Source organism: Baudoinia panamericana (assembly GCF_000338955.1).
Source record: "Baudoinia panamericana UAMH 10762 unplaced genomic scaffold BAUCOscaffold_8, whole genome shotgun sequence".
NCBI classification, from domain to species: domain Eukaryota; kingdom Fungi; phylum Ascomycota; class Dothideomycetes; order Mycosphaerellales; family Teratosphaeriaceae; genus Baudoinia; species Baudoinia panamericana.
In genome coordinates, this window is record NW_006911264.1 from 196282 (window position 1) to 221587 (window position 25306).

General features: G+C 56.2%; 11 protein-coding genes across 11 annotated transcripts; 9 read left to right on the plus strand and 2 right to left on the minus strand.

The window, feature by feature from the left end:
• The first annotated feature begins 511 nt into the window (after positions 1-511).
• On the plus strand, positions 512-1524 carry BAUCODRAFT_34994 (uncharacterized protein). The gene is made up of 3 exons (XM_007679194.1): positions 512-815; positions 865-1236; positions 1295-1524. Exons 1-3 carry the CDS (start codon positions 561-563, stop codon positions 1493-1495), a joined length of 828 nt encoding a protein of 275 aa, XP_007677384.1. The 5' UTR covers positions 512-560; the 3' UTR covers positions 1496-1524.
• A 921-nt stretch (positions 1525-2445) lies between these two features.
• On the plus strand, positions 2446-2838 carry BAUCODRAFT_72021 (uncharacterized protein; the record flags this gene model as incomplete). Its single annotated transcript, XM_007679342.1, has 1 exon — positions 2446-2838. A coding segment is annotated over one exon (393 nt), but the record flags the coding sequence as incomplete, so codon positions are not given.
• Positions 2839-3608: 770 nt separating this feature from the next.
• On the minus strand, positions 3609-4356 carry BAUCODRAFT_140220 (uncharacterized protein; the record flags this gene model as incomplete). Its single annotated transcript, XM_007679485.1, has 1 exon — positions 3609-4356. The coding sequence occupies exon 1, from the start codon at positions 4191-4193 to the stop codon at positions 3609-3611; it is 585 nt and encodes a 194-aa protein (XP_007677675.1). The 5' UTR covers positions 4194-4356.
• Positions 4357-4891: 535 nt separating this feature from the next.
• BAUCODRAFT_521363 (uncharacterized protein) lies at positions 4892-8050 on the plus strand. The gene is made up of 2 exons (XM_007679486.1): positions 4892-6868; positions 6920-8050. The coding sequence occupies exons 1-2, from the start codon at positions 5030-5032 to the stop codon at positions 7787-7789; spliced, it is 2709 nt and encodes a 902-aa protein (XP_007677676.1). The 5' UTR covers positions 4892-5029; the 3' UTR covers positions 7790-8050.
• On the plus strand, positions 8051-10277 carry BAUCODRAFT_521364 (uncharacterized protein). Its single transcript, XM_007679487.1, has 3 exons — positions 8051-8717; positions 8791-9978; positions 10029-10277. Exons 1-3 carry the CDS (start codon positions 8312-8314, stop codon positions 10061-10063), a joined length of 1629 nt encoding a protein of 542 aa, XP_007677677.1. The 5' UTR covers positions 8051-8311; the 3' UTR covers positions 10064-10277.
• Positions 10278-10318: 41 nt separating this feature from the next.
• On the plus strand, positions 10319-10552 carry BAUCODRAFT_123487 (uncharacterized protein; the record flags this gene model as incomplete). Its single annotated transcript, XM_007679488.1, has 1 exon — positions 10319-10552. One exon carries the CDS (start codon positions 10319-10321, stop codon positions 10550-10552), a length of 234 nt encoding a protein of 77 aa, XP_007677678.1.
• A 1639-nt stretch (positions 10553-12191) lies between these two features.
• BAUCODRAFT_72633 (uncharacterized protein) lies at positions 12192-13468 on the plus strand (the record flags this gene model as incomplete). Its single annotated transcript, XM_007679393.1, has 2 exons — positions 12192-12267; positions 12321-13468. Coding segments are annotated over 2 exons (1224 nt in total), but the record flags the coding sequence as incomplete, so codon positions are not given.
• Positions 13469-14394: 926 nt separating this feature from the next.
• On the plus strand, positions 14395-16082 carry BAUCODRAFT_521522 (uncharacterized protein). Its single transcript, XM_007679489.1, has one exon. It carries the CDS (start codon positions 14625-14627, stop codon positions 15822-15824), a length of 1200 nt encoding a protein of 399 aa, XP_007677679.1. The 5' UTR covers positions 14395-14624; the 3' UTR covers positions 15825-16082.
• Positions 16083-17013: 931 nt separating this feature from the next.
• On the plus strand, positions 17014-21056 carry BAUCODRAFT_577524 (uncharacterized protein; the record flags this gene model as incomplete). The annotated part of the gene is made up of 3 exons (XM_007679490.1): positions 17014-17209; positions 17265-20555; positions 20640-21056. 3 exons carry the CDS (start codon positions 17014-17016, stop codon positions 20738-20740), a joined length of 3588 nt encoding a protein of 1195 aa, XP_007677680.1. The 3' UTR covers positions 20741-21056.
• A 357-nt stretch (positions 21057-21413) lies between these two features.
• BAUCODRAFT_149039 (uncharacterized protein) lies at positions 21414-23410 on the minus strand (the record flags this gene model as incomplete). The annotated part of the gene is made up of 2 exons (XM_007679491.1): positions 21414-23248; positions 23392-23410. The coding sequence occupies 2 exons, from the start codon at positions 23408-23410 to the stop codon at positions 21414-21416; spliced, it is 1854 nt and encodes a 617-aa protein (XP_007677681.1).
• An 87-nt stretch (positions 23411-23497) lies between these two features.
• On the plus strand, positions 23498-25106 carry BAUCODRAFT_149040 (uncharacterized protein; the record flags this gene model as incomplete). Its single annotated transcript, XM_007679492.1, has 2 exons — positions 23498-23599; positions 23661-25106. 2 exons carry the CDS (start codon positions 23498-23500, stop codon positions 25104-25106), a joined length of 1548 nt encoding a protein of 515 aa, XP_007677682.1.
• Between the last annotated feature and the right edge of the window lie 200 nt (positions 25107-25306).

The window sequence follows — 25306 nt, forward strand, 5'->3', positions numbered from 1 at the left end:
CACTCCATCCTTTAGTTCTTCCCAGCCTACGGGCGCGTCTTCAGCTTCGTCCGTATCCTGGTCGAATGCTCTCTGCTCCTCCGAGCGCATTGACTCGTCCGCCTCAGCATCTTCATTGATACCGCCGTTATGGCCACCAGAGACGGAACTCATCGGCCCGCTAGCCACACGCACATGGCGTTAGATCCCTCCGTCGGCCAGCATAGACCAAGACTTGCGGTTAGGACCGCCAGTATTCGAATCGCAGGCTGAAGCTTAAGAATCTTGGGTGTCCGGAAAGGATGCTGTTGCGCCAAATTTATGGCACCAATGCGATGTAATCCCGTTCGAAATCGTTCCTCACTTGCGGGACTGTTTCGCTACGATGGGTTGGCGGCAAGTTACTACTGGGGCAGCATATACATGCATGCAGGTGGAGTGATACAGTGCAGCCGACAAGTCAGAGCTGCCTAAGGCGTCAATTTCTCTAGCAGTGTAGTTTGGAACATGTGCCTTCACTCTAGTCGTCACCCATGTAGATACCTTTGCCTATATCTCCTACATCCACACTTCGGATCAACATGTCAGGCATTGGGCCAGGCCTACCACCACATCTCATCGCTAAGCGCAAGAGGCAACAAGCCGACGATCTGCAGGATGAAGCCGGCGCAAAAGGTAATGATGAGAGTGAGAAGCGTCCAAGAGTAATTGGACCAGCCATGCCACCTGCGTCGCTTGACGAACGTCCGTTAGAGCCAGCAATAGAGGCCGATGCCGATAGCGAGGGAGATGAGGACGACTTTGGACCAGCGTTGCCAACCATCAACACGAACAAGGTAACTTATACCAGCCCCCATGTGGGCGGGCTTGTACTGATTTAGCAAGCCAGCTCTGCCTACACTGGATGTAGGCAATGCAGAATTGAATGTGGCACCAACAGGATATGATGGAAGCTCTGAAAGGACGAAGAGGGATGAGTGGATGATGATGCCTCCAGAGCAAGACGGTCTAGCTGCGCGGATGGATCCAACCAAGCAGAGACCTCGAGGCTTCAATACTGGAAAGAGCGCAAAAGGGCCAGATGCAGCAGCTGATGACAAGTCTGCATGGAATGAGACGCCCGAGCAAAGACAGAAACGACTGCGAGACGAGGTAATGGGTGTCTCGAAAGCGGCACCGCCAGCAAGCATGACCGCAGCGAGGTCGACTACGAGCGTACGCGAAGACGTTGAGAGCTTGAGGAAGAAACAGGATATTGTATGCTCAACCCATCTTCTGCTGTGTGAAATGAGCTCGCTGACCGTGTGAACAACAGGAGAAGGCACGTGGCCCATCGTTGATGAATCAGCACGAGCAAGCGAAAGGCAACGATGCCGACGATGATCCGAGCAAGCGAGCCTTCGACCGCGAGAAAGACATGAGGAGCGGTATGCGCGTCGGTAATGCACAGCGTAAACAGATGCTCGATAAGGCGGCCGGATTCTCGGCGAAATTCTCTGGCGGCAGTTATCTTTAACGCATTGCAGACCGCGGAGTGCGTGGATTGTCTCAAATAGGTACACGAGCCTGCCACTCGTTACAATCAGCCAGCCCTAATGTTTATGTCCCCCTCGGCCGTCTGACCATCAGCAGCAGTTCCCTCCCACAGGAACGAGCCGTTAGGGTTCACAAGCGTTACATGCGCCCCTTCTAGCGTGACTTCTGTGCGTCTTCCATGACAGTTTTCTGTGCATGCTACATCGCCGGCGAGCACCCGTGCGAAGCAGCCAATGGCAAGTGAGAGCCACGACCATGCCGTACGAGTGCAAGCCTCTTTTGCTCACGCGATCGAGGTGTCTCAGTCAATGTATTGTCAGATTTTGACGCAAGACATTCCAGCACGACGGTATTGGTCGAGGCGTCGCAACCTGTTTCACAGTGCGCATCCCCTGGAAGACCTAGTCGCCTCGGTCCCGCCTTAGCGCTTGCTGGTGGCTGTTCCGCCTGAATTCACTAACCTCCTCCACACTTCACCTGCCACACCGGCATCATCACGACCACAATCGCTACTTGCTTGCATGCCCAGGAGGCACATGCTCGCCTAACCACCTCCTCAGTCTTGGTACTCTGTATCTCCGTTGCAATTGGCAGCTCTTTCCGTACATCTGAGACACAATTGATCAGGGATACGTAATCTTCCTCCTCTGGCAGCAACTCGGGTGACAGTGCAAAAGACCTCGGCCATATTCCTACGCACTGTGCACACATCCCACGTATCCATAACGGGGCTATTACCATGTCTGCAAAGGCGGCCCTAGCGTCGAAGCGGCAATCAGGAGGAGGTAATGGCTACGGTTATGGTGGCTTTGATGGTGGTGGAGACTATGGTGTATACGATGAATATGAAGGAGTAGGATGGTGGTGGACACCGGTACGTAGCGCTACCGTAGGATTTAGCAATGAAGCAGCTAACGTCATGAACAGGCTGGCATTGCGGTCCGCTACGCCGTTGTCGCTGTGCTCTTTGCCGCCATCCTCCTTTTCTTTGTGGGTGGATACCTACATGCTCGACACCGCATACGGAAGGGCCTTCCACCCCTGAGATACCACAAGTGGATGGTTCAGCAGCGGATGATCTACGTCCAAAGCGCGCCTATGACACACAATCGCTACTCCGCTCACGACGGCTACGCCATGGAGCACTATCCTCCGCCACCTCCAGCGTACACTGCAGGAGATGCACCCCCGCCAGTGTATCAGCCTCCTGACAGTAATAAGCCAACGGAGCAAAGCACGGTGCATGTGCAGCCGTTAGCATCCACGCCCACGCTCGAAGCTGAGAGTAGCGGAAGGTCTCCGACAGCAGGACCACGCCATTAGAAGGTTAGAGCTTTTTTGCGAAAGCGAGATATGTAATTTGAGCGTTAGCATAGCATGAAGCGTGGTGATGACATGGAGCATGGCGCCTGCAGAGCAATGAGGAGTTTGGGTTGAGCGACTTCTGCGATAGCTGGAAGTCCGGGCATGAGATGCTTTCGTTTGTACGGCTAGCATTTCGAGCGGAGCTCAGAGTTCATGCATCGAACACGGAAGACTTGCAGCGTGCCTTGATGCGGGGGACCATCTGTATATCCGACCAAATGGAACCTACCTTGCGCAACCGTTTCCGGTACCGAAGTCGAAGTTAAGTTGAACTTAATGGACATTCTCCACATATCACACGCGTGTCAATGACTCGTTTCGATAAAGCTCGCGTTCTTCGAAGCTCTCCACGGAAGCGATCCTTCGTGTCCAGCAACAGCATCGCGCCAATCCACTCCATCCCGCGCTAACAAAGGTACCGCGTCGACAAAGACTCCGATTGAACTCTTAGTATCATCGAGACGGCGGCCCATTGCGTGATAATAACGTAACGAAGGCGCAGGTCATATGTAACTTTGAAGTGCGCAGGGACGTTACGTCCGGCTTGCACCTTCCGCGATTGCACGATGGAACTTTCCGTTGGTGGAGTTAAAGCTTGATGTCAGCTCATGTGGGAGTGCGAGTGTAGGTCCCATTCAAGTGTATGACACTCCTTGTTCAGCGTGACATGCTCGAACCTGAAGCTTAACCGGCATGCGGTCTTGGCTTCCCATCTCGCGATAGCCAGCTTACGCGCAGGTCGCTAGCATGTTGTTGACGACATTGACTAGCGACCTGTTCTCCATGGCGGCAGCGACCCGCTCCTTGTCGCCTAGCTGCTTGTTGACCTCGTCAGCGGTACGCGAAGTACCCTCCTTGATACGCACGTCGACTCGGAACCGAGGCGGTAGCGCGTTGAGCAGCCTAACTTTGACGCCAAGGCCAATGACTGTCGTCAAAGAACAAGCCGAGGTGGTTGGCGTAATGAGAACCCTAACGCTACTGATACGCGAGCGCGGCGACGCAGGTGGGATGATAGCGATATCGTCCAGCGTCACTACGCCCAGAGACCCAAGCGACAGAGGATGCTCCGGGTCGGAGATAGTGGAGATGAGGTCGTACACCTCTTGTTCGTCAATCTCCTCCCGTTCGTCGTCTGATAGCGTGGAGTCTGAAGCCACAGGCGGTGCCAGCGGGTCAGCAGGGCTGATGTTCGCAGGCGCTAGAGCTTCGAAGATTCCTACCCGCTTCGCCGTTGGAGCGGATCTACGGCGGGATGGGAGATCGGACGGGTTCAGAATGGTAGGGTTGGCGTTGTCCTTGTCGGCCTCCATGGTCGTCGAAAGCTTTTTCCGGTAGTCGGTACGGGCCAATGTGAACGAAGACCGGCAGTTGGGAAGCTGAAACCTTTGGCACCTCTGTCGTGCCTGCAATCGCTCGCTGGACCTTCGACCCCTTATTGTTGCTCGTTGAGTGGGATGTCTTAGATGGCGATTTTCCAAATCCCAGAACGTGGCCTCGGTAGTGTAGTGTAACGTCAAGAAGCGCCCCAAGTGGACCCGGCGGGACGGGCTCGTGGCGGCGTAGCGCAAGCGCCACAAGCAGGAACCGAAGAAATCTCTTCGTTTAGACCACGGAAAGAGAGTTTGGTCCGCGATGGCGACTGCAGCAAGTCTCCAGCGTGGTAACACGCGTTCAGGTGCCACTCAACGTAGGGTTGTCTGCCCAGTCACCGCGTGCGCACGCCGCGCTGAAGGTTGGCCGTCACGCCACTTGCAAGCATGCATGTGATGCGAGCTGACCGGATGACGAGCGACCGTTGTGCTGTGCCTCCACCGAGCTGCCCGCAAGGCTCTTCTCTCGGATCGAGATGGCTTTGCTGTGTGGGGTTGACGCGAAGGGCCGACTCTACCGCTGCAATGACCTCCCAATTTGTTATACGACGTAAGTTACGTGCGCACATGGTGTAGTCGGCCAAGAAACACCGGACATAGAGGCGTGCAAACATCCCACACAGCGGCTTCTGCATGCAAGACAACAATGCCTTACTCAGCACGGAGGATTGCGGTCTCACTTGCTCTCACTCTTCTTAAACTCGGGTGACCTCTCGAGTGCTACGCGCTCCATAGCTTCCATTCTCGTAACGACCTCCGGACACTTCACCTTCTCAATGGAACCCACTATGTTGGCGCCGCTCCCGTCCGGGCACACTAAGCAGTATGTGTTTGTCGATGAATACAATCGACACAAGCGATTAAAGGTAATGCGCGCTTGCGATGGCTGCCGAAAGCGCAAGATCCGCTGCGATGGCGCGCTCCAAAATGGCCCATGGCCTTGCGGAGCATGCGTCCGGTTGAAGTTGAAATGCGTGCCGCCAACACAGGACTCCGACGACGAACAGCAGCCCGTCACAACGCCATCGGGCCCGGGAAACTTTACCTTCCAAACGACAACTCTCGGCAGCAACAACTCTCCTACATCGATAGATGGATATCCTACGCCGTCGTCGCAATCGCAAGATTGGGTTACCAGCGCGGCTGCGCTGCAACCCACGCTTGCTACGACAGCGCCACCCTATAGCATCGACAGTGGCAGTTACTCATCGTACCCTTTCGACCAGCCCCTTGGCCTCCGAGTGGATCCCGCATATGGTCTCGCTGACAGCGATTGCTACACCTCGGTACCGGATTTGTCACAATTTCGGCCAACGCCAAGCTTGCTCCGTTCCCACACGGACGCCTCTTCCGTCTCCAGTGGCGACCCACACGAGGTTGACGCCACTGTCAAGGAGCTGTCGGGGCAGATGGGTGACCTGACCATCGAGACGACCAGTGTCGCACCGTGGGTAGCCAATGAGCGGCGCATCCTCGCCGAGACTCCCGCTGTGGAGGAGGCAGAGGTCGCGCTACCGCCATCGGTGGGCACTGATTCGACAGTGCGCATACCGCCGGAGATGATGCCTACTGATGAGCGTGCGATGGAGTACTTTGGCTATTTCTTCACCTTCATCCACCCGTATATCCCTGTGTTGAACAAGCGGGCGTTCTACGAGCAATGGCAGACCGCACGGCATTCTATCTCGCCGCTACTGCTGGAAGGCATCTTTGCGTGTGTGGCTCGCTATCTCGAAGAACCCTACGACGTGCGAAGATGGCTGGCTCTGGCAGCCAGGCACGAAGAGAGCTTCAAAGATGTGCCTCGCCTAAGCACCATTCAAGCCTTGCTAATGCTGATGAAAGCTCGAGAGTTCGTGCCACGGCGCGGATACTACTACCGCTCGTGGATGGCCGTCAAGTACATGACCACTATGGCCTTCGACCTGGGCTTGCATGAGCACCGTGATCAGCATCGCTTTGGCAGTGCTTGTTCGCTCAAGAAGGCTGACTGCATGGTTCGTACGCGTATATGGCAAACACTGTTCTCGTTGGAGAACCTTGTTGGTGCGCCGCAGGGTCGAACGGACTTCTCCATTGAAGTTGACACGGTTGAGAGCGAGGTCCTTCCACCTGATGCAAACATTGACCCTTTCGAATATCAGGCATCCAGACGATGCAATATCCTGGTACAGAACGTACGCAACATCAAGTACTCGAACAACTTGTACCACAACATGCGCCGGTATAAGAAGGATTGGGCTCTTGATCCGGCTTTCATCCGTCACAACGACGAACTCTTCGTTTGGCTGAAGCAGCTGCCAGCTGACTTGCAGATGCAATACCCGGACGATGAGAGCCCACCGTGGCTGCACGGCGACCACTTCGTGGCATATCTACACATCTACCACAACCTAGTGGTCATAATGCAGCACCGTCCCCAAGTCCAAGCGCTGTTGGAGAAGCGCGATCCTGCATTCAAGACGGAGCTTGAGATCTGTCTCCAGTCAGCGGTGCTGCTCTGCAGACTGCAAGAGGCTCTCATCCGCGAATTTGGCCTACATGGGCTACAACTCATGCAGCGCGGGACCAACTTTACGATATACTGCGTGCTGACATGTGCAATGTTGCATTTGGTGAGCGAAGATGATATGAACAGATAGAGGCTCGAAGCTAATGTGACCCAGGCTGCTATCACCTCACCAGATCCTGCGCTCTATGAACAAGCGCGCATGTACTTCCCACGTCACATGCGGATCCTCGAGCAGTGCATACCTTCTGCGAGCTCTGATATGCAGGCTCAGATCAACGCACTTCGAGAGGCATTCAGCCAGGATACAAGCAAGCCGTTTGAGCTCAAGCCAAGTCTAGCGTTGCGAAGCCCTGGAGCGGAAGAGCGACGGACTTCCCCAGAGCTTCGACAGGCTCAAGCTGTCCATCATTCGGCCAGCTGGCCCCAGCTGCAAGACTCTGCTCACTCGAATACCGCGAGCCCCACTAGCGACTATATGCGACCATTCGAGCATATCCCGGGCCGAGGCGTAACGAGTCAACCTGCGAATCCTGCAATGAACTTCATGACCGGAGGGTACCAAGTGCCCACCGACGCAGCATTTACCGCACCTCAACAGCAAGTGACGTCTGCACCTCAAACCGGCTATGCGCTAGAGCCAGTCGTTAGCAACGAGCAGCCGGCTAGCGCGGTGTGGGACCCATCGGGCATCTTCCAGCAGTGGAACACCGCCTTCGGCGCGCCGGCTCAGACCTCGCCCCAAGCGGCACATCTCATCAACCCTCGAATGTCACCGACATCGAATGGACCTACCCACTACCCTGCTCCCACCAGTCATCCGGCAGCGATGTATCCTGCCAACCCGCTGTCATCGAGTATGGCCGGTGCTCTGCCGGATTCACCCACGATCTCAAGCGTGCCCACTGTCACGCCTGTGATGTGGCAAGATGCTTTCACGACGGCGTATGTATCTGGCCAAGGCAACAAGAGATACCGTCAGGAAGACCGCATGCTGTACGATCAATATGCGAAGCGCAGAAGCTGAGATAAGAAGGCTTGGCGGCGTAGCGGGAGCCTCGCACACGCGAGCTGTGCCCTCTTGACACGGCATGTACCAGGCCTCAACGCCTATGAACTTGTGCAAGGTGTGAGCGGCTTTTGATCCACCGAGGTTGCCGAACGCGCCTTGGCGGCAATACATAAAGTCGCCGCCGATGATCATTTCCCCGTGCGGGGAAGTTTTTGCGGAGTGTGGTTGCATTTGCATCTGCGAGAACGGAGGGCTGCTGGACAGTCTCCGCTGAAAAGCATGCCACGATTGGTTGCGGGTTGCACTTTCATGTCGGTGTTTGGTGCAAAGATAGGCCGCTACAGGCTGATGATGGCGAAGGATCATGCGCAGAATCATGTGTGTAAGATAATGATCACGAAGGCTGTCGCTTTAGCTTTCAATTATACGTTCTTTCTCACGTCTTGCCTCTGCTTTCTATAGACTTTCACCGTTTCTAGTTGCAGAAGATCTGCTAACAAACAGTCATCTGGCTGAGGTCGCGTACTCTAGGTCAGCATGGGGCTGTTCAAACGCACTGTCATTGCCCCGGACGACATCACGCCCAGCTCTGTGTCTCCAGAACGACACGAGTACAGCATCGAGAAGGATGTCGAAGCCATTCACCATGAGACCGTCTCGACTACAGAGCACGCCAAATGGAAGGTCTCGAAGACCGGCGATGGCGACACCGCCATGGCTCTGTTCAATTCACCTACTGAAGTCCACGAGCCGATCGACCCGGCAGAGGAAAGACGGGTTGTTCGCAAGATCGACTTCATGATCCTCCCGTATCTTGCGGTGTGCTACGCGTTTTTCTACATCGACAAGACCACGCTGTCATATGCCGCCATCTTCGGCATCAAAGACGACCTGAAGCTTGTTGGAACGCAGTACAGCTGGCTGTCCAGCATCTTCTACTTCGGTATGTGGCTGAAAGGCATATTCATGTTTCCTATCTTACGATATGGCTAACCATTGCACTTATCGCATTGTAGGCTTCCTTGCGTGGGCATTGCCAACAAACCTACTTATGCAAAGGCTGCCAATCGGACGCTACCTTGGCTTTAATATATGCCTCTGGGGTGTCTTCCTCATGCTCCAAGCCTGCGCGAGGAACTTCGCAGAGCTCGCCGTACTTCGAGCTTTGGCTGGCGCTGCTGAAGCCTGCTCCGATCCCTCCTTCATGCTGATCACGTGCATGTGGTACACAAGACGACAGCAACCTATCAGAATGGGCCTATGGTACACTGCAAATGGCTTTGGCATCGCTCTGGGCGGTCTGCTAGGCTTCGGCATTGGCAATATCCGCGGTAAGCTGCCGAGCTGGAAGTTCGAATTCTTGATCATAGGTGCCCTCTGCCTCATCTGGGGCATCGTGATGTACATTTTCCTCCCGGATTCGCCGGTGACGGCCAAGGGCCTCTCTCTGCGCGAGAAGCGGATCGCCGTGGAGCGTCTAAGAGAGAACCAGACCGGCATTGAAAATAAACACCTAAAATGGTATCAAATCCGCGAGGCACTTGCAGATATCAAGTTGTACCTTTTCTTTCTGCTGGGCGTCGTCGGAAACATACCCAATGGCGGCATCAGCAACTTCGGCACTCTCATTATCAAGGGATTCGGCTTCTCTACGCTGGTAACCACACTCATGCAGATCCCGTACGGATGCATCATCGCGATTTCCATCCTGACCTGCGTCTTCACGAACGACTATATGGCTCGTAAGGGCCGACAGACACGGTGCTGGTTCATCCTACTGTTCCTCTGTCCGAACATTGCGGGATCTTTTGGGCTGTGCTTCTTATCGGCAGACAACCAAGCCGGACGACTTATCTCGTACTACCTAACTGGGCCCTATAACGCGGCATTCGTGATGATCCTTTCAATGTCAACAGCCAACACCGCAGGTCACACGAAGAAGGTCGTCACGAATGCCGTCCTGTTCTTGGGGTACTGTACCGGTAACATTGCCGGACCATTCTTCTACAAGACCTCGCAAGCGCCGCGCTATGAGCTGGGAATCTGGAGTATGATTGTCAGCCATTTGATCGAAGTCTGTGTCGTTCTGGTACTGAGGTTCGTCCTCGCACGCGAGAACAAGCGGAGAGACCGCATACAGGGCCAAATGGAGGGCGGGTTGGAAGGTCGAGACCTGGATGCCACGGCATTCTCGGACATGACTGGTAAGTGTGTACTCCTCTCCGCGCAGAACTCCACTGACATTTGGATCTAGACCGGGAGAACCTCAATTTCAGGTACATTTACTAGGCTCGATTGCACCAACGGTAGCCGCGTAGCTACTGTGTAGTGTGATAGAATGAACTCATGGACAGCTTCGGCATCGAAGGCATCAGAAGCTGCCGAAATGCATGAATGTAAGCACCCAAGGCAAACTATGGTGGCGTCACACCAGAAGCAAGCGGTGGTCTCGCTTCTTTCCCGTCGAGCCGTCTAAAAGCGCTACGGGGTGCTGATCGTGCGAGCTTTGCATCGGTTCTGGTACCTAGCTAGTCCTTCTCATCCATGAGCTCTGCTCGTCGCTCCCAGGTCCGGATTGCTTCCCTACAGGCAGACACTTTTCTCCTTGCACCCGTACTGCATGTGGAGATGGGACCAGCACGGCAGGGATGGATGGATAGGCGTTTACGTAAAGCCGCCGAACTTGACCGTTACAGCCAGAAGGTAATCATCGAGGATGTTCGCAATTGGGGCTTCAAGGTGGGCGTCTCGTCCCAGCCATGGCGTTGCAGCCGTTAGAGAAAGCATGACTGAGCAGCTGCTGTGCCGCTCGCGAAGGCGCCGCCATGCATGGTGGGTACCGAGACATTGCTGCAGTCGCGTTCGGACTGCGTTTACCCGTCTCAAATACGATTTCGTTCTCTCTCCATCAGCGAGTGCCTTTATTTCGTCTCCACTTGCTTCGACATTCCCGCATTTGCTCGGGACATTCTCCCAACAATTTCCTCCTGACATCTGGCCAAGACGCATCTGGGCATTGATGCTCGAAGAGGTAACGACGTCTGATGAAGAGTCGGATATGTCCCCACCAATCGAATGGGTAGACGCGGTTGTCGGAGGAGGATTGGTCACGCTAGCGTGGCTCATAGCGCCATCTGAGACCGAAAACGGCCGCCACAACCTCAAATTTCAGCGTGTCCTTGCCGGCCTTGCGAAGGGCATCACTTCAACGAAGCTTGTTGCGCTGTAGGAAGCAGCAGCTGAATCTCATTCAGCTCAGGTGACTGCGCCTGGAGATGTAATACAGCCTGCGCGTGTAATGGACTACCTAGAAACCAGGAAGTACGCGTGGTGGTGTGCTCGAACCACTATGGGTCGTCATCCTGGTCGCTCCGCAAATTCCACGCCGCCCGTTTCTGGCGTTCCATCAACGGCAATACGCACGCGGCTCGATGTCGTAAGGCGAGACAACCAGCGGAACTCACGGTCCTACAGTAGCCTCGGCTCCACCGCTTTGAGGGGCGAGACGTCAGGCTTGGCCACGGATTCGCAAATCAGCGCTTGAGTACTACCATTTCCACGCGCACACCGGCATGCAGGGTAAGATGCAGGTCCTCAGCCCAGGCACACTGCGTTAGTTGGCGTCAAGCCTCTCACTGGTCAGGAACAGCATGCAGGCCCATGTCGTCGGCCCACGCTTGCGGCTGCAAACCTTCCCGCCTCCCTAAACCCGTCGTTCTGCGACGGTGCGGAGAGGCAGCGAGCTAGAAAACGCCATACATTTACTGCACAGCGTTTCTCAGGCCCCAAGAGGAGCTAAACAACCGCGAATGAATTTCCGCTCCGCATTGCGCGCACCGGCGTTGGGACGGCTGTATGAGAGTCACCAACTGACTGGTCAGAACCACCCGGCGATCGTCCTCCGCCGCCTGTAGACTCGAGCGAATACTCAGTCCTGGAACGTCTACCCGACGAAGTGGCTTTGGTAGGCCCATCGTGTGGGCAAGGTAGGTATTCTGGACGTCGAAAGCTGCGACTACCTTTCCCGCATCCATGTCATACTCTTTGAGCAACTGCTTATGCTACCCTTGATTATTCACTTTCGTTACTCTCCTACATCCTCTCGCTAGCTACGTTCGTTCTTGTCAGGCGTTGGTTCTACTCTGATCTATTGTCTTGCTGGCTCGGATCTCTTGTGTATCGCTGCACCACTGACGCCGCCGTTACCCTTGGCTTACCTCAGGTCGATCGAGCGCTGCTGTTGACGCACTCACCTTAAGCATGTCCGGGTCGACTGCGTGTATATAACCGAAACTTACTGTGAAGAGCGCAAAAGGTCGCAAGCCCAGGTGTATGAGCTGCATATAACCGAGTTTGGAAGAAATCGACAGCAGATTTTGGAAGGACGCCATTGACCACCATATCTGAATTGGACAGCATGGCGAACGAGACATTCCTTCGAGGCAACTGTATTGCACCCTTCTACGATGCTTCAAGGTTCCCGTCAGACGAGGGTTGTACGTATAAGGCTACGTATCAGCACAAACCTAAAGCTTACACTTAACAGTCACTCGCGGACGGCTTTGTGCACCAATTGGGGGCCTCCCCGGAACGCCTACTTGCTGTCTGCCATGTCCGGCGACGGATTGGTCATATTCCGACAGCTTCAAAACATACGACCGAATAGCATCCTGGCTCAATGTCGCTGGACTGGTCTTGATGGTGTTCATGCTGGTGTCATACGTGGTGTTGCCGGCACAGAAGACTCGAAGCCATTACCTTTCGGTGTGCTTGGTTGTATCCTGCATGATGCTATCGATAGGCTTCATCATTCCATTAGCGGCAAAACCGGATCAATGCTTTAACGAAATCACTCCGCACGACATGTACTCATCCGGAGAATGCGCCTGGAGCGGAGCTTTCCTTCTCGCAGGCGGGCTTTCAGCGACGTTGTGGATCTTCATCAGAGCGCTGTCGATGAACCTACAAATCTGTTGGGATATCGTACCTGGTCGGAGATTCTTCTACCTTTCGCAGGCGATAGGCTGGGGTATTCCAGCGGCGCTATTCGCCGCATCCATGAGCATTACGGGTGTCAGCTTCCGCTTTGGCACCGCTTGCCACATCAACCATGAAACTTCAATGCAGGATTTTTGGGGGCCGTTGCTAGGATTTGCTGGCGCTGCAGGCGTGCTACAGCTCTTTACCTTCGCCTACTGTGTCAAGGTGTACCTGCAGAGTCTCTGGACCGACCAGTCGTCAACAGCGGGCTCTGATGATACAGGCCTACCGTCATACACAAGCAGTGTACGTGCGCAGACAGCGAGCGCAGTCTTTCGTCGCTTGAAGAAAGTCTTGTGGCTGCAATGGCGCGGCATCACCATTGTCAGCATTATCCTGGTCGACGTGGTCTTCTTTGCGATTGTTTTCGTCTATCTGGACGACCTGCAGGCATCGGTTCTGACCGACTGGCACAAAGTGGAGCCTTGGCTGGAATGCCTCGCTTTCCACCCGAACGACAAGGACGAGTGTCTCAGCCTCGTCAACAACTTCGTCGTGACCGAGTCGACCGTAGTCGCCGTTCTATTACTTCTCTCATTGGCTGGTTTCCAATGCTTTATTTTCTTGACTCGACCAGAGATATTCCCAGCCTGGGGAGAGTACATTTACGGCAAAATCTGGCCACAGAGGCAGGAGTTTGTGAGCTTAGACGCCACACCAGAGGTCATGCGATCACATTCGAACCAGCATCTGCTGACGTTCGATCACGTTCGAGGACACCGGAACACGACTTTCGAGATGCAGAAGCCGACGCTCAAGAGCCTAGACCTCCATGTTGACTGCAAGTCGCCGGATACCGTGCTGTCAAGTCCGGACGATGCCTACCGAAGCCCGCTGCATGACTTCGACCGCGGCGCAGACTCGGACAGCAAACGCAGCGCCTCACCTGAGCTACGCGCGCCAAGTCGTGGAAGACGGCCTCCGGAGTACGTTGGCTCCGTGACGCCAGAACTCAGCAAACCTTTAGCCAGCCCATCGCCGCCGCCGGTGAGCTACAACAGCGTAAGCTTGCACCGGAAGCAGAACGACTACTTCTCGCAGCAGCGCAGAGCGTACACTCGAGAAGGGTCGTCAGATGCTGTGCCGAGAGCTAGCTACAGTTCTGCGCAAAACATAGCGATGTCGCAACGGCCTACCAGCGAAGAGCGGGCGTACCATCCGCCAAACTTTTCCTTCTCAGCTCCGAAGACGCCGTCTCGCCAGTCGAGCGTGCGATCTGTGGCGTTTGCGGCGGACCCTAGGGAGGCGTACAGTCGAGGTGGGTTAGCGCTCAACCCGCCGTCAGAGGCTGGTGAGAGTCAGGAGGATCTTTCACAGGAGGCAAGGCCGCAGAGCTTCGCTAGGCGGTGATATGCAGTGACGAGAGGATTGCACGATCGATGCAAGCCGGTACTTGAGTCTGCTCCAACAACGGCAAATTGTACATAAGCAACGCCATAGCACTTCGTTCAGAAGAACACATTCGCTTACACTCCCATTCGAAATGAGTGTTGTTGCTCCCCTGCATCCAGCGTTTTGACCTCGGCCGACGCGCGGACTGTGGTGGAGCAGCTCGCTTCCGCATGCAATCCTTCAAGGCGTCCACATAACGCTTGACATAGCTATCATAGGTGCCGTGGTGCTTTGCAGCGTTCATGAGCACAATGTATATCTTCCACTTCAATTGCACTTCAAATTTCAGGTATGGCAAAGATGTGGTGGTCGAAGCACATAGTCGCGATATTGGCAGCGACCGCAGCTGTTTCCAAAGCAGACGGCAGTCATGAGTGTAATGATCGCTACAAGCCGGGTTAGATGACATACCGAGCCAATGCTAATTCACGTTGCAGATGCAAGTCGATCGGTCTCGACAGGTATCCAGCTCGAGCCAACACATTTTCAGTCTCTCAACTCGCAGCGCATCGAAGTAACTTACGGCACCTATACCGTTCCACCTCGCAGCGAAGACGATGGCATGATGCACTTCCGAGGCCGCTTTAGCCCTCCATGCACCGACTGCCTCGTCACCTCAATGCTTGCCGACATCCGCTACCCCAACGACACCGTCGCGGACGCCTCAACCGGAATGTGGATGCACCACGTCGTCTTCGTCAACCTCAACCGGTCCGACTCCACCTGTCCCGAGATCCTCCCAAGTCAGCAGCGTTTCTTCGCCTCTGGGAACGAAAGGACGGAGGTCGATCTGACCGCTGGCGGCGCCAACAAACTCGGGTATGCCTTTAACGCCACCGACATGCTCGCGATGCAGGGCGAGTTGATGAACTTGCTCGACGAGGCGCAGAAGGTCGTCGTTTCTGTGACGTGGGAGTTCATTGATCGCTCCTCCGCCATAGCCGCGGGGTTCAGGGAGGTTGTGCCATACTGGCTCGATGTGGGCGGATGTGGGAATTCTGACAAACCTGCCTTGCCGGACCAAGCTTTCGAGTATGGCAGTCCTCGACTCCACGTGCGGGCTTACGGCGAGATCGCCTTCGTCGGCGGACACTTGCATGACGGCGGCACGCACATCGACATGCTGCGGGATGACAAGGTGATCTGTACCATGCGGGCAGCCTATGGCAAGGCGGACGCTTCGGTGGATGGAATGGAGCATATCGCTCATATTCCCGTCTGTACCGATGTAGGTGCGGTGGATCGTAATGACCAATGGACTATCAAAGCGTACTACGATACCATCGAGCACCCGCCCATGGCTCTTGACGACGGCTCGCTCGAACCGGTCATGGGAATAGCCATCGCCTATGTGGTCGGGGGCGAAAGGAACAGTGGCAAGGGAAAGGGGTCCTCGTACAATGAAGTTCTATGGATTGTTCTGCCACTCATATCGCTGGTTCTTGTGGCTACAGGACTGGGACTGAGGCGGAATCCGGAGGTGGCGCAGTCATGGTATGACTGGATTCGTTACCGCGGATGGCAGAGGGTCAAGCTTGACGACGAGCAGCAGGCTGCTCGCGAAGAAGAGGGCACGCTGTTGGCTGGTCAGAGGCACAATAACGATGATGAAGTCTGATGAGACACGATGATACGAAGGAAACGGTCACGTATGTCATGTACTCTACTTCGTTGGTCATTTCGGCTTGTTATGATAAGCTCTGGACTATATTATTGCAACGGAGATGTGGAGCTTGCCCGAGAGTCTGTCGCGTCACGTAGGTAAGGTAAATGCGAAAGAAACCTCACGTCCTGGGCATCTTATTGATGAAGATGACGGTCCAGCAATGCGTAGAGGCGCTGCCCAAGTGTACAGGGATGTGTGCAGCGAGCTGCATCGGCATACAGGATGTACCGCACGATTGGTGCCGGGTAGGCGCCTTTGTTAGATTGCGGTATTCGATGGCCCAAGATCTCTCCCAGAGCTTGGTATCACAGCGTCATGTTTGTCGTCGGCGCTCTGGTGAACATCTCGGGTCTTTACAGCCGCCACCCCATCGCCACGCTCGTGCGCAGATACTGAGGCATTGCCATCCAGTCCAGGCTGGATGTGGGAACCATAACCATCGATAGGAATAGACTTTGATAAGCTTGTACTAATGGGCGTCTAGGACAGCCCCGCAGTCAGTCGGAACATTCGACGTTCGCCGCCGTCGATCTAGTGACACAGGGTCGCATATCGTGAAACGCGCCAGGGCGAGTTGCAGCCATGTGGCAAATGTATGAGAGTGTAAGCTGGATGCAATGCCACCTCGAGCGGGCGAGTCGAGGGATTGCGCCGTCCAAGCCATGGCCCCGTCCCTATCCACCCACTTGGCACGATCTCCCTACCGTTATGCCGGATGCCTTCCGAACCCTTAAATTTAGCTACGGGCGAGTTTGTACCCCTTCGATCAACACGCCCGACCCTATTCGCGACCAGACACTCATTGTTGTATTTCTCTGTATTGCCTTGTGTGCTATAGCGCTCTCACTATCATATCTCCACGCGACTGCAGCCGCCGTCGATCTGCCATTGCTACATTGACCAAGAATAGCGCATTGCACGCCGCACCAAAGCTTCAGGGACAACCTCACGTACAATCACTGTCGATCTTTGCGACAAGGCCTACTGTCCGACCTGTTACATTGGCCTCGAGCAGTTTGTTAGCCTTTCGTCACACGTTCACATTGCTATCCACGCTCTGCCATATGCGACCTTGATAGTCCTCTTTCAGGAGAAGCTCTAATGCAGCTCTGAATCAACCTATACTGCCTCATCAACGACAATGCCGCTGTTCTCTCGGTTTAAGAACAAGGGAGGACAACCGGTACCGAAGGTTAAGCCTACTCCCGACTACACCAATGGCAGGCCTGCTGCGCCCGTCAAGGCGAGGTATCAGTCAACATGGAGCAGCAAGACAGTCGAGCTGATGGAGGTGGAGGAGCTGGTCCACTTATGTACCGCAGAGATGAAATCACGAGGTACGGACGCAGTTGCTACAGCTGCTCGGTGGTCGAGATACTAACGTTCGAACAGGTGAAGCGCTGGACGCGCCGTTCTTGCTCCTTCCCTTTCGGCCAGACACTGACGCCAGCGGTGCACGTACCTTCATCCGCAACTTCTTCAAAAGCAATGCAGAGGGATCGCATCAATTTCGAGGATCAGGTCTGGCTCAAGAACTGCGTCTCACTGAGGCCGTCGTGCTCTGCAGCATCATCAAGTGGTGCTGGAGTCGGATGCCTGGTGGTGTGGTGACATGGCCGGTGTACGAGGGCTTCCAGATCGGCGAGAAGGAGTCCAAAATGGCACGCAATGCATTCGACACCTTCATCCCGATTGGGGCGGGTAGCGAAGCGCGCAAGAACATCATCTTCGACTTCTTCGATCTGCTAGCAGCTGTAGCGGCTCACGGCAAGACGAACGGTCTCGGCGGCCGCAAGCTTTCTCGACTAGCGGGATGGTGGGCTTTCGAGCACTCAGACGATGGCAAAGGGTTCGAGGGCGGCTACAAGTCGTGGACGACTGCAGCAGACGCTACTAGTCATCTGTTCTTTGCGTACCTACGCTCACTATCACCCGAGGCTGACCCGTCATTGAGCGTCATCGAGCGAATACCGCGCTCTTTGCAGGCATTGCTCGCTTCGACCGAGTACCCACCGGAAACGCCAACATTACTGCAGCGGCTGACGCCGCGAGTGGTAATGCTGGTAGACTCCGTTTCGCCAACACCGTTTGCGCTACTGCGGCGCGCCAAGCATTTCGAGTACCGCGATAACGATCGCGTGTTGCGCGCCTACTCCGAGTTTGACGATCCACTGGATGCGCTGACGGACGAGTGCAAGCGTGTGCTGTACGCCGTATCATCGACCAACTCCGCAGCAGCTCATTCAAGACACGGTGTTAGTCGCACAACATCTGGACAGGAGACATGGTCGAACTTCCAGAACCTTGGCTTTTCGGACCTCGACTTTGCACCGAAGGCTCCGAATGGCATGAATGGTAGCGTTCGCCCACCCGGTGAGGCGCTGAAAGCGCAACCGCGGTCGAGGAACGCAGAACACGGTAGGCCCACGACGCCATCGTGGGCTGACTTCCTTTCTGCTGGCTTTTCGGACGACGACATCGCAAAGTCGCCCACGTCACTGAGCCTACCCTCCGACAGAGTATTACCGCCAATCGGTAGCAGAACCCACACCCCGTCACATGCCGTCAATGGCGCAGGCGATGATCTTGCTCCAGGTGAAATGGCAGCCATCACAGACGTTGAGCTCGATGATGCCTTTTGGTGGGTATGGATGACGAGTCTGTCAAGCGAAGAACCAGCCGACCGGAAAGCTGTTTTCGGACGTTGTGCACTGATCGAAACGACCGTTTTACACGGCAGATGGCTGATAATGGAAGAGCAAGTCAAGGGAGCCTCGCCAGAACCTGCTCAGGACGCCTACATTGCGCCAAAGAAAGGCATCTTCGGCTTCACAAAGCGCGGCAAGGCCAAACGAACCAAGTCGGACCGGCTTTCTCCACCACCCAACGAACCGATAGAGCGTGTGACGTCGCCTACGCCCAGCAAAAGCAGTCTTGCGCCGGATCAAACTTCCAAGATCAAGCAAGCCGCGGCCGCTCTCGCACGCCGACAGACTGACCAGAGTGATGTAGAGTCTACGACGAGGCGTGGGCGCCACGAGGACAACGCTTCGGCGAAGACGAGCAGTATGTTGACGTTAGGTATGATGACCGAAGCAAGTCCGGCCATGAAGTGGGCACATGCATACGACAAGAACGCCATCCGTGCTCAGTATCTGGGTGATTCGTTCGCCGGTAAAGGGATGGATTCGAGCCGCGAAGATCTAGGCAATCGGTCGTCTTATATCAACATGATGAGCGATGGCGCAAGCAGCAGCGCACCGAGTGTACCTGCGCTCTCGCCAAATGCAACGTCGTTCCCGGCCGACGGCCCGCACAACCGCGATCTACCCAGCCTGCCTAACGATCACGCAGCTAAAGTTCCTGAGCCGCAGCCGGTGCAAGCACATCCCGCAGCGGCTCCGCAGCAGGAGGCCGTACCTATGTACGAACCACCAGCGCCTGGCTTGCTGCCGTCCAAGCCTCCGGAAGTCAGTGTGCATCCAGCGGAGCCGGAAGAGGACGAGGTACCAGAAGAGGTGCAGCCAATCACGCATGCAGAGGCAGCACCCGCACAACCCACAAACACTCTCAGCAAAGAAATTGGGGTGCCTTCATCGCCTACCGGAAAAGTCTCGAGGAAGCCGGTCCCTCCATCAGGCAACCTTGAGGAGCATCCCGCTTTCCGTCAAAGGCCCAATGAAGAGCCAGCCTCTGCTGCGGTTCCAGCGCTCAGCTTCACGCGAGAGCCACAAGCAGCACGGCCGCAACCGCAAGTCCCACAGAGCCCCACGCAAAACGCAGCAGCTGTTGCAGCGCAAAGAGCAATGGCTGCCAAGGGGTCCTCAAGTCCCGAGTCTCTATCTAAGCAACCGAAGAACAAGAAGCAGCTAGGCGGCGGCGGCGGTGCCGGACTCAAGAAGCTATTCAACCGCAAGAAGGACGGTGCAAACCGGCAGTCTCTCGACATTCCGGCACCCAACAGAGACAGTCTTGCCCCGCCATCCGAAACGAATCTCGGTCGTCGGCTGTCACTTCTGCGGAGGAAGGGAGGCCGCGGCGGCCCGAACGGCAGTCAAATCGCCATCGCCCAGCCAGCGCCCGAGACTATCCACGAACCCATGCCGGAGTTACCTGGACAACGCGACGGCGCGGTCGACATGTCTGACGCTCGCTCAGATGCTAACCCGGAGGAGGAGTTTTCGCGCTTCGACCAAGGTCCGATCGCGGAAATGCCTTCTGCGTCGCCGGCGGAGGACGTTCCGGAGATTCGAACGGACTATCATCACCATGAGGAACCTGAAACCGAACTCCCCGCTCCGACGCCGCAACGGCACTTCAACACCCAACTAGCCAGCCGCATCGCGCCGGGTACAACCGAGCATCCGACGCAGGAAGCGGAGACCGAGGCCTTCGTGACGCCTTTGGAGCATAGCGAAGCGGAAGAAGACACGTACCAAAACGCACCTCCACCTGCACCTCCAGCAGCGACACACGACGCGCAGTCAGAAGTCACAATGGACGAACACGAACCTGCCCACGACCAGTCGGCCGCGGAGCAAGATCGCTGGGCCAAGATCCGCGAGAATGCGGCGCGCCGCGCGGCGATGGCGAGAGGGAGCGAGGAACATAGTATGCAGAGTCGCACGAACCAGAGTCAGTTGTCGCGGGAGACGGATGATGGGGAGACTAGTGGGGAGGAGAGTGAGTTTTCGCCTCGTCTTCATGCCATTGTAGTGGAAACGATTATGAGTGAGAAATGCTGACTGGTGTGTTTGCGTTTCATAGCCATCGAGTCCCGCGTCGCACGCATCAAGGCGCGCGTTGCTGAATTGACGAGCGGCAGCGCCAATGCCGACTCCGGCAGCGCTAACGGCGTGCGCAAGTGAGGTTACCCACCACACTGGGAAGATGGACCCAAATGCTCATCGCCGGAAGCGAAAACTGACCTCTAAAGGCGGGCCGCGATGGAAGCAATACCGAATATACACACCGGACATACACCCCACACCACCGCACAAACAGCAAACAGCAAACAGCAACAAAGCGTCCTCCGCGGCGCATTCTCGGCGCCTAGCGTTGTTCATACTCCCCGATCTGCTTGCTCTGTCAAATCACCGATGCTTGTTGATCATGCTAGAGATACCACCTTTCGCGGCTTCTTATTTTTCCGTTTCAGCTAGCTATGGCGTTCCCGGGAGTTTTCGTTCCGGTTCCGGTTCCGGTTCTCGTTCCGGTAATGGTGGCAGGGGTGAGAAGGAAGCGGGATCTTTGGTGCTGTTTGGCGCGCTCGTTCGTCCCTTTTGACGGCGATACGGTACAGAGGTGGCGAAAGGTTTATAGCGGATGTCTAGTAGGTGGGGCAGGCGCAACGTTAATACACCCAAGACTGTTCGCGTATGTACTCCATTCGTGCACACAGATTGGAGGGACGCCGCCCGGGGGGGGGAGCGTGTGCAGTACAGTACAGTACAGTACGTCGTTAGTAATAACATAACATCATGATGTCGATATCGATACCGAACGAACACATCACAAATTTGCAAAACTAGTTGAATTTCGTTACAGCTCATCATGCTCCTCCACAAGCAATGATTCCGCAACCGGCTCATGCCCAGCCGCCGCCGCCGCGTAAGACGCCTGACTAGCCCCCCTCGCCTCCCCCTTAGCAGCCTCCTCCCCCTTCCTCCTCCCCTCAGCCTCCCGCGCCTCTCGCGCCTCTCGCGCCTCCGCCCTCTCCCTCGCCTCCCTCACAATCCTCTCATACTCCCCATCGCCCACCTCTTCCATCTCAAACTGCACTCCCCCCGGCCCCGTCCCCTCACCACTCATCACCTTCCGCAGCGTCTCCGGATCGGACAAGTCGATCTTGATCGGTTCTGCCTCTGCCTCCGCCTCTGCTGCTGCGGGTAAGGGCGGTAATTCCTCGGCCGCGGGTATGAGATGCTCCGGTAGAGCGGATTTGGACAAATCGCCCATGCGGATGGCGTCGATCCAGTTCTCGATCTCGACTTGGGAGAAGGAGGTGGGGTTGGGTGGGGTGTAGAGCCGGTACCAGCTTCTTTTCCCGTTTGTCGCTATCAGGGCGAGGGTGTTTGCTTCCAGGCTCAGCGCGGAGCGCAGGGCGGTTGTGAGAGGGTTTGAGGCGGGGAGGGCGTAGAAGGGGAAGAGTGGGCGTGAGGCTTGGGCGTGTTTGTGGTGGATTTCGCTTAGGCTGGTAATGGCTTGGGAGGAGCTTGTGTCGTCCGTGTTGGGTAAGAGGGATAGGATGCAGGTCCCGGCTTTGCTGTTGAGGCACTTGTGTTGCAGTGATAGTTCGTCGGAGAGGGTGGGTATGGGTGGAGCCGGGTCGGGGAGTCTGATGGGCCTTTCTGTACTCTCTCCTTCCTCTTCGGGGAGGATGTCGGGGTTGGTGGTGGCGGTGGGAATGGGCTCGTCTTCTAGCGTTTCTGCTGTTTGCGAGGCTTTGGCGCTTTGCGATTTGGATGACTCGTCTGCGGCGGATGCTTTGGAGAAGGTGGAGGAGGCTCTGCTCGCTTTACTCTTGTCCGTAGTTGAACTCTTCGTACTCTTCTTCTTCTTCTCCTTTGGTGCTGGATCTGGGTTTGGAGGGGCGGCTTGCGAGAGAAAGGCGACCATGGCTTCCTTCTTCATCTCGCCGTCGTAGTGGATGGGATCCTTGCCGTCTCCAGGCAACAACACCAACGTCGGGAACTTGTCCACATTGAACACTTGGACTGCCTGCCTCTCCTTATCCCTCATCTGCGCCACACTAATACTCCCCAAAAAGTCCACCGCAATCGCCTTCAACAACGCACTCACACTCCCCTTGTCACTGAAGAGGATCGCCTTCGGCCCCTCCCCCTCCTCCAACCAACCCTGATAATCCCCATCCTTCAACCTGCGCACATGATTCGGGATTTTCTCCACCACCGCCTCGACAATCCCCTTGGCGCTCCTCGGGCCCTGATAATCCTCCACCACCGGCCGTCCCGCCTTCTTCCCGGGCCGCACAATCTTCAAGGTGGGAAACCCCTGCACGCCCATCGAGCCGCAAAAGGGTTTGTTCTCCTCGGCATCGCAGTTCACCGCCCCGACTTTGGCCAGGCCGGAGAGGGATTTGGCGGCTTTTTCGTAGGCCGGGGCGAGGTTCTTGCAGTGGCCGCACCAGGGGGCGTAGAACTCGACGATGGCGGTGTGGTTGCTGCTGGCGATGAGGGAGTGGTAGGTGGTGCCGTCGAGTTGGAGGACGGGGGAGTGGGTGGTGTATAGGCCGGCGGCGAGGGTGGAGGGGAGGAGGAGGAGGAGGAGGGTGGTGAGGGTGAGAGACAGTAGCATTGTGGGCGGTGGGAGGTGGGAAGGGTGGAGAGGGAGGTGCGAGGAGGTGGTTGTTGCTGCTATATGTGCGAGTGTCAGACGGAGCAAGAGCAACTTGTCCTGTTTGGCATGTGCGTCCAACCCTGAAACGGTAGCTTTCCCCGCAGTGGCGCGAACCTTGTCCCGCAGAGGGAAGGCACCACCAGACCCTCTTTCCACCCACCTTCTCCACCCTGAAACATATCTGATATAGGTAGATATTCATTAATCCCCCAATGCTTCCGTTATAGATTGTCCAGCATTCAGTTGTCTTCAATCAAAGCTGCAGGATGGCGACACCTCTACCGGGCAAGTTGAAGAGTGCGGGCATCCAGCCATTTGCGACACGGGCGGCGCAGCTGGAGAAGTACAGGCCGATAGTGAGCTACTGGGTGCGATATACCATGCCATACCAACCCAGATGGTGAGAGCGACATACTAATGGTCTGGCAGTGCGAGTACTACGCCCTCCAACAAATCCTATCCAAACAACTCCACATCGGCGACAATGACAGCCAGAACTACGCCATCCACCTCATGGACAAGCTGGAACAGACCAAAGCGGCGAACACCACCAACGACGCCATCATCGACGACATCGCCGCCAAGGCATACGTGGAGAACTTCGCCCTCGAGACGTTCCACCGTGCCGACGAGGCGCAAAGAGGCCATCACGTGACGAGGCAGACGGCGGACACTTTCCAGGCGGCAGCCACCTTCATCGACCTCCTCACCATCTGGGGCCCGCTGGATCAGGAAATGGCGGCCAAGAGCAAGTTCGCCAAGTATCACGCCTTGCGCATTGCCAAGGCGATCAAGGCGGGCGAGGATCCGAACGCGAGTAATCCGGTCGTTGCCGAGGAAGCACCGCCTGCGCTCCCGATGGACGACGGTATCGACGCCGAACTCAAGGCCATGGAATCACAGTCACAGCAGCAAAACGATGGCACGCGAACGGAAAGTTTCTACCAAAAAGCGACGGTCGAGAACGCAGAGGATCCATCCCCACCCAACCCGTCGGCGCCGCACCCGGACATGGACAAGCTCTCCCACCGACCCACCTACCCCATCCGAGCCATGAGCGAGACCAGCCAATCCATGAGCCAGGCGAGCGAAACCAACCACGACGATGTCTCGCCCATCGAGCCGTCCGAAGGGCAACAGCAGCAGCAACGACACTCTTCCCTCGGCGGAGGTTACTTCCCCTCCACGCCCGCCGATACCTTTCCTGCTATCACGGAGAAAGACGAGGAGGCGGGAAAGGAGAGGGAGGGGCAGGGGGAGGAGGAGAAAGATACGCCGATGCCCGACTCTGACGCTGACGCTAAGAAGGACGACGGAGAGGGAGAGGGAGGGGGAGGGGCGCCGCCGAAGACGCCACCCATCGTCGCGCCGCAACCTACGACGTACCAACGCCTTGACAACCCGGCGGAGTTTTATAGCGCTAATGCTACCACTACCACTGTCACTTCGCCGTCCGCAAGAGGAGCGGCTTCGGAGCTTACACCGTTACCGCCGCCACTTAATGGAGGTGGAGGTGGAGGTGGAGGTGGAGGTGGAAGTGCAGGTTCGTTCCATCCAGATGTGGAGACTACGTCACTGCCAGGGCGATCCACGCCCGCGCCTACACCTGCGCCTGCACCATATCGATATCGAAACGCACCGCCGGCGCCTACTTCCACCGCCGGACCTGCTGCCAGTCATCAACCGCCCGTTCGTGCTGGAGGAGAGGTCGCTTCCGGGCGAACACCGCCCACAAGGGGATACAATACGGATGATGAGTCGGTCCTCAGTGCGCAGAAGCATGCGAAATGGGCCATTTCGGCGTTGAATTTCGAGGATGTCGCTACAGCGGTGAGGGAGTTGAGGGGGGCGTTGAGGGATTTGGGGGCGGGCTGAGATGTGTCGTTATAATGTCGGACGCCGGATGCCAGACACTGTTGAGGAATCCATTCGACTCAAGTTCTGACAGCCGAGGAAGCCGAGTAGAGCTACAGAGAGCTCATGCAGGTACACTTGGCGGGTTACTTTAGCCGGCACTCACCCCTCACATGCGAATAAGCACAGCACAGCAACTCCCAAGATGCCTGCCACTTGAG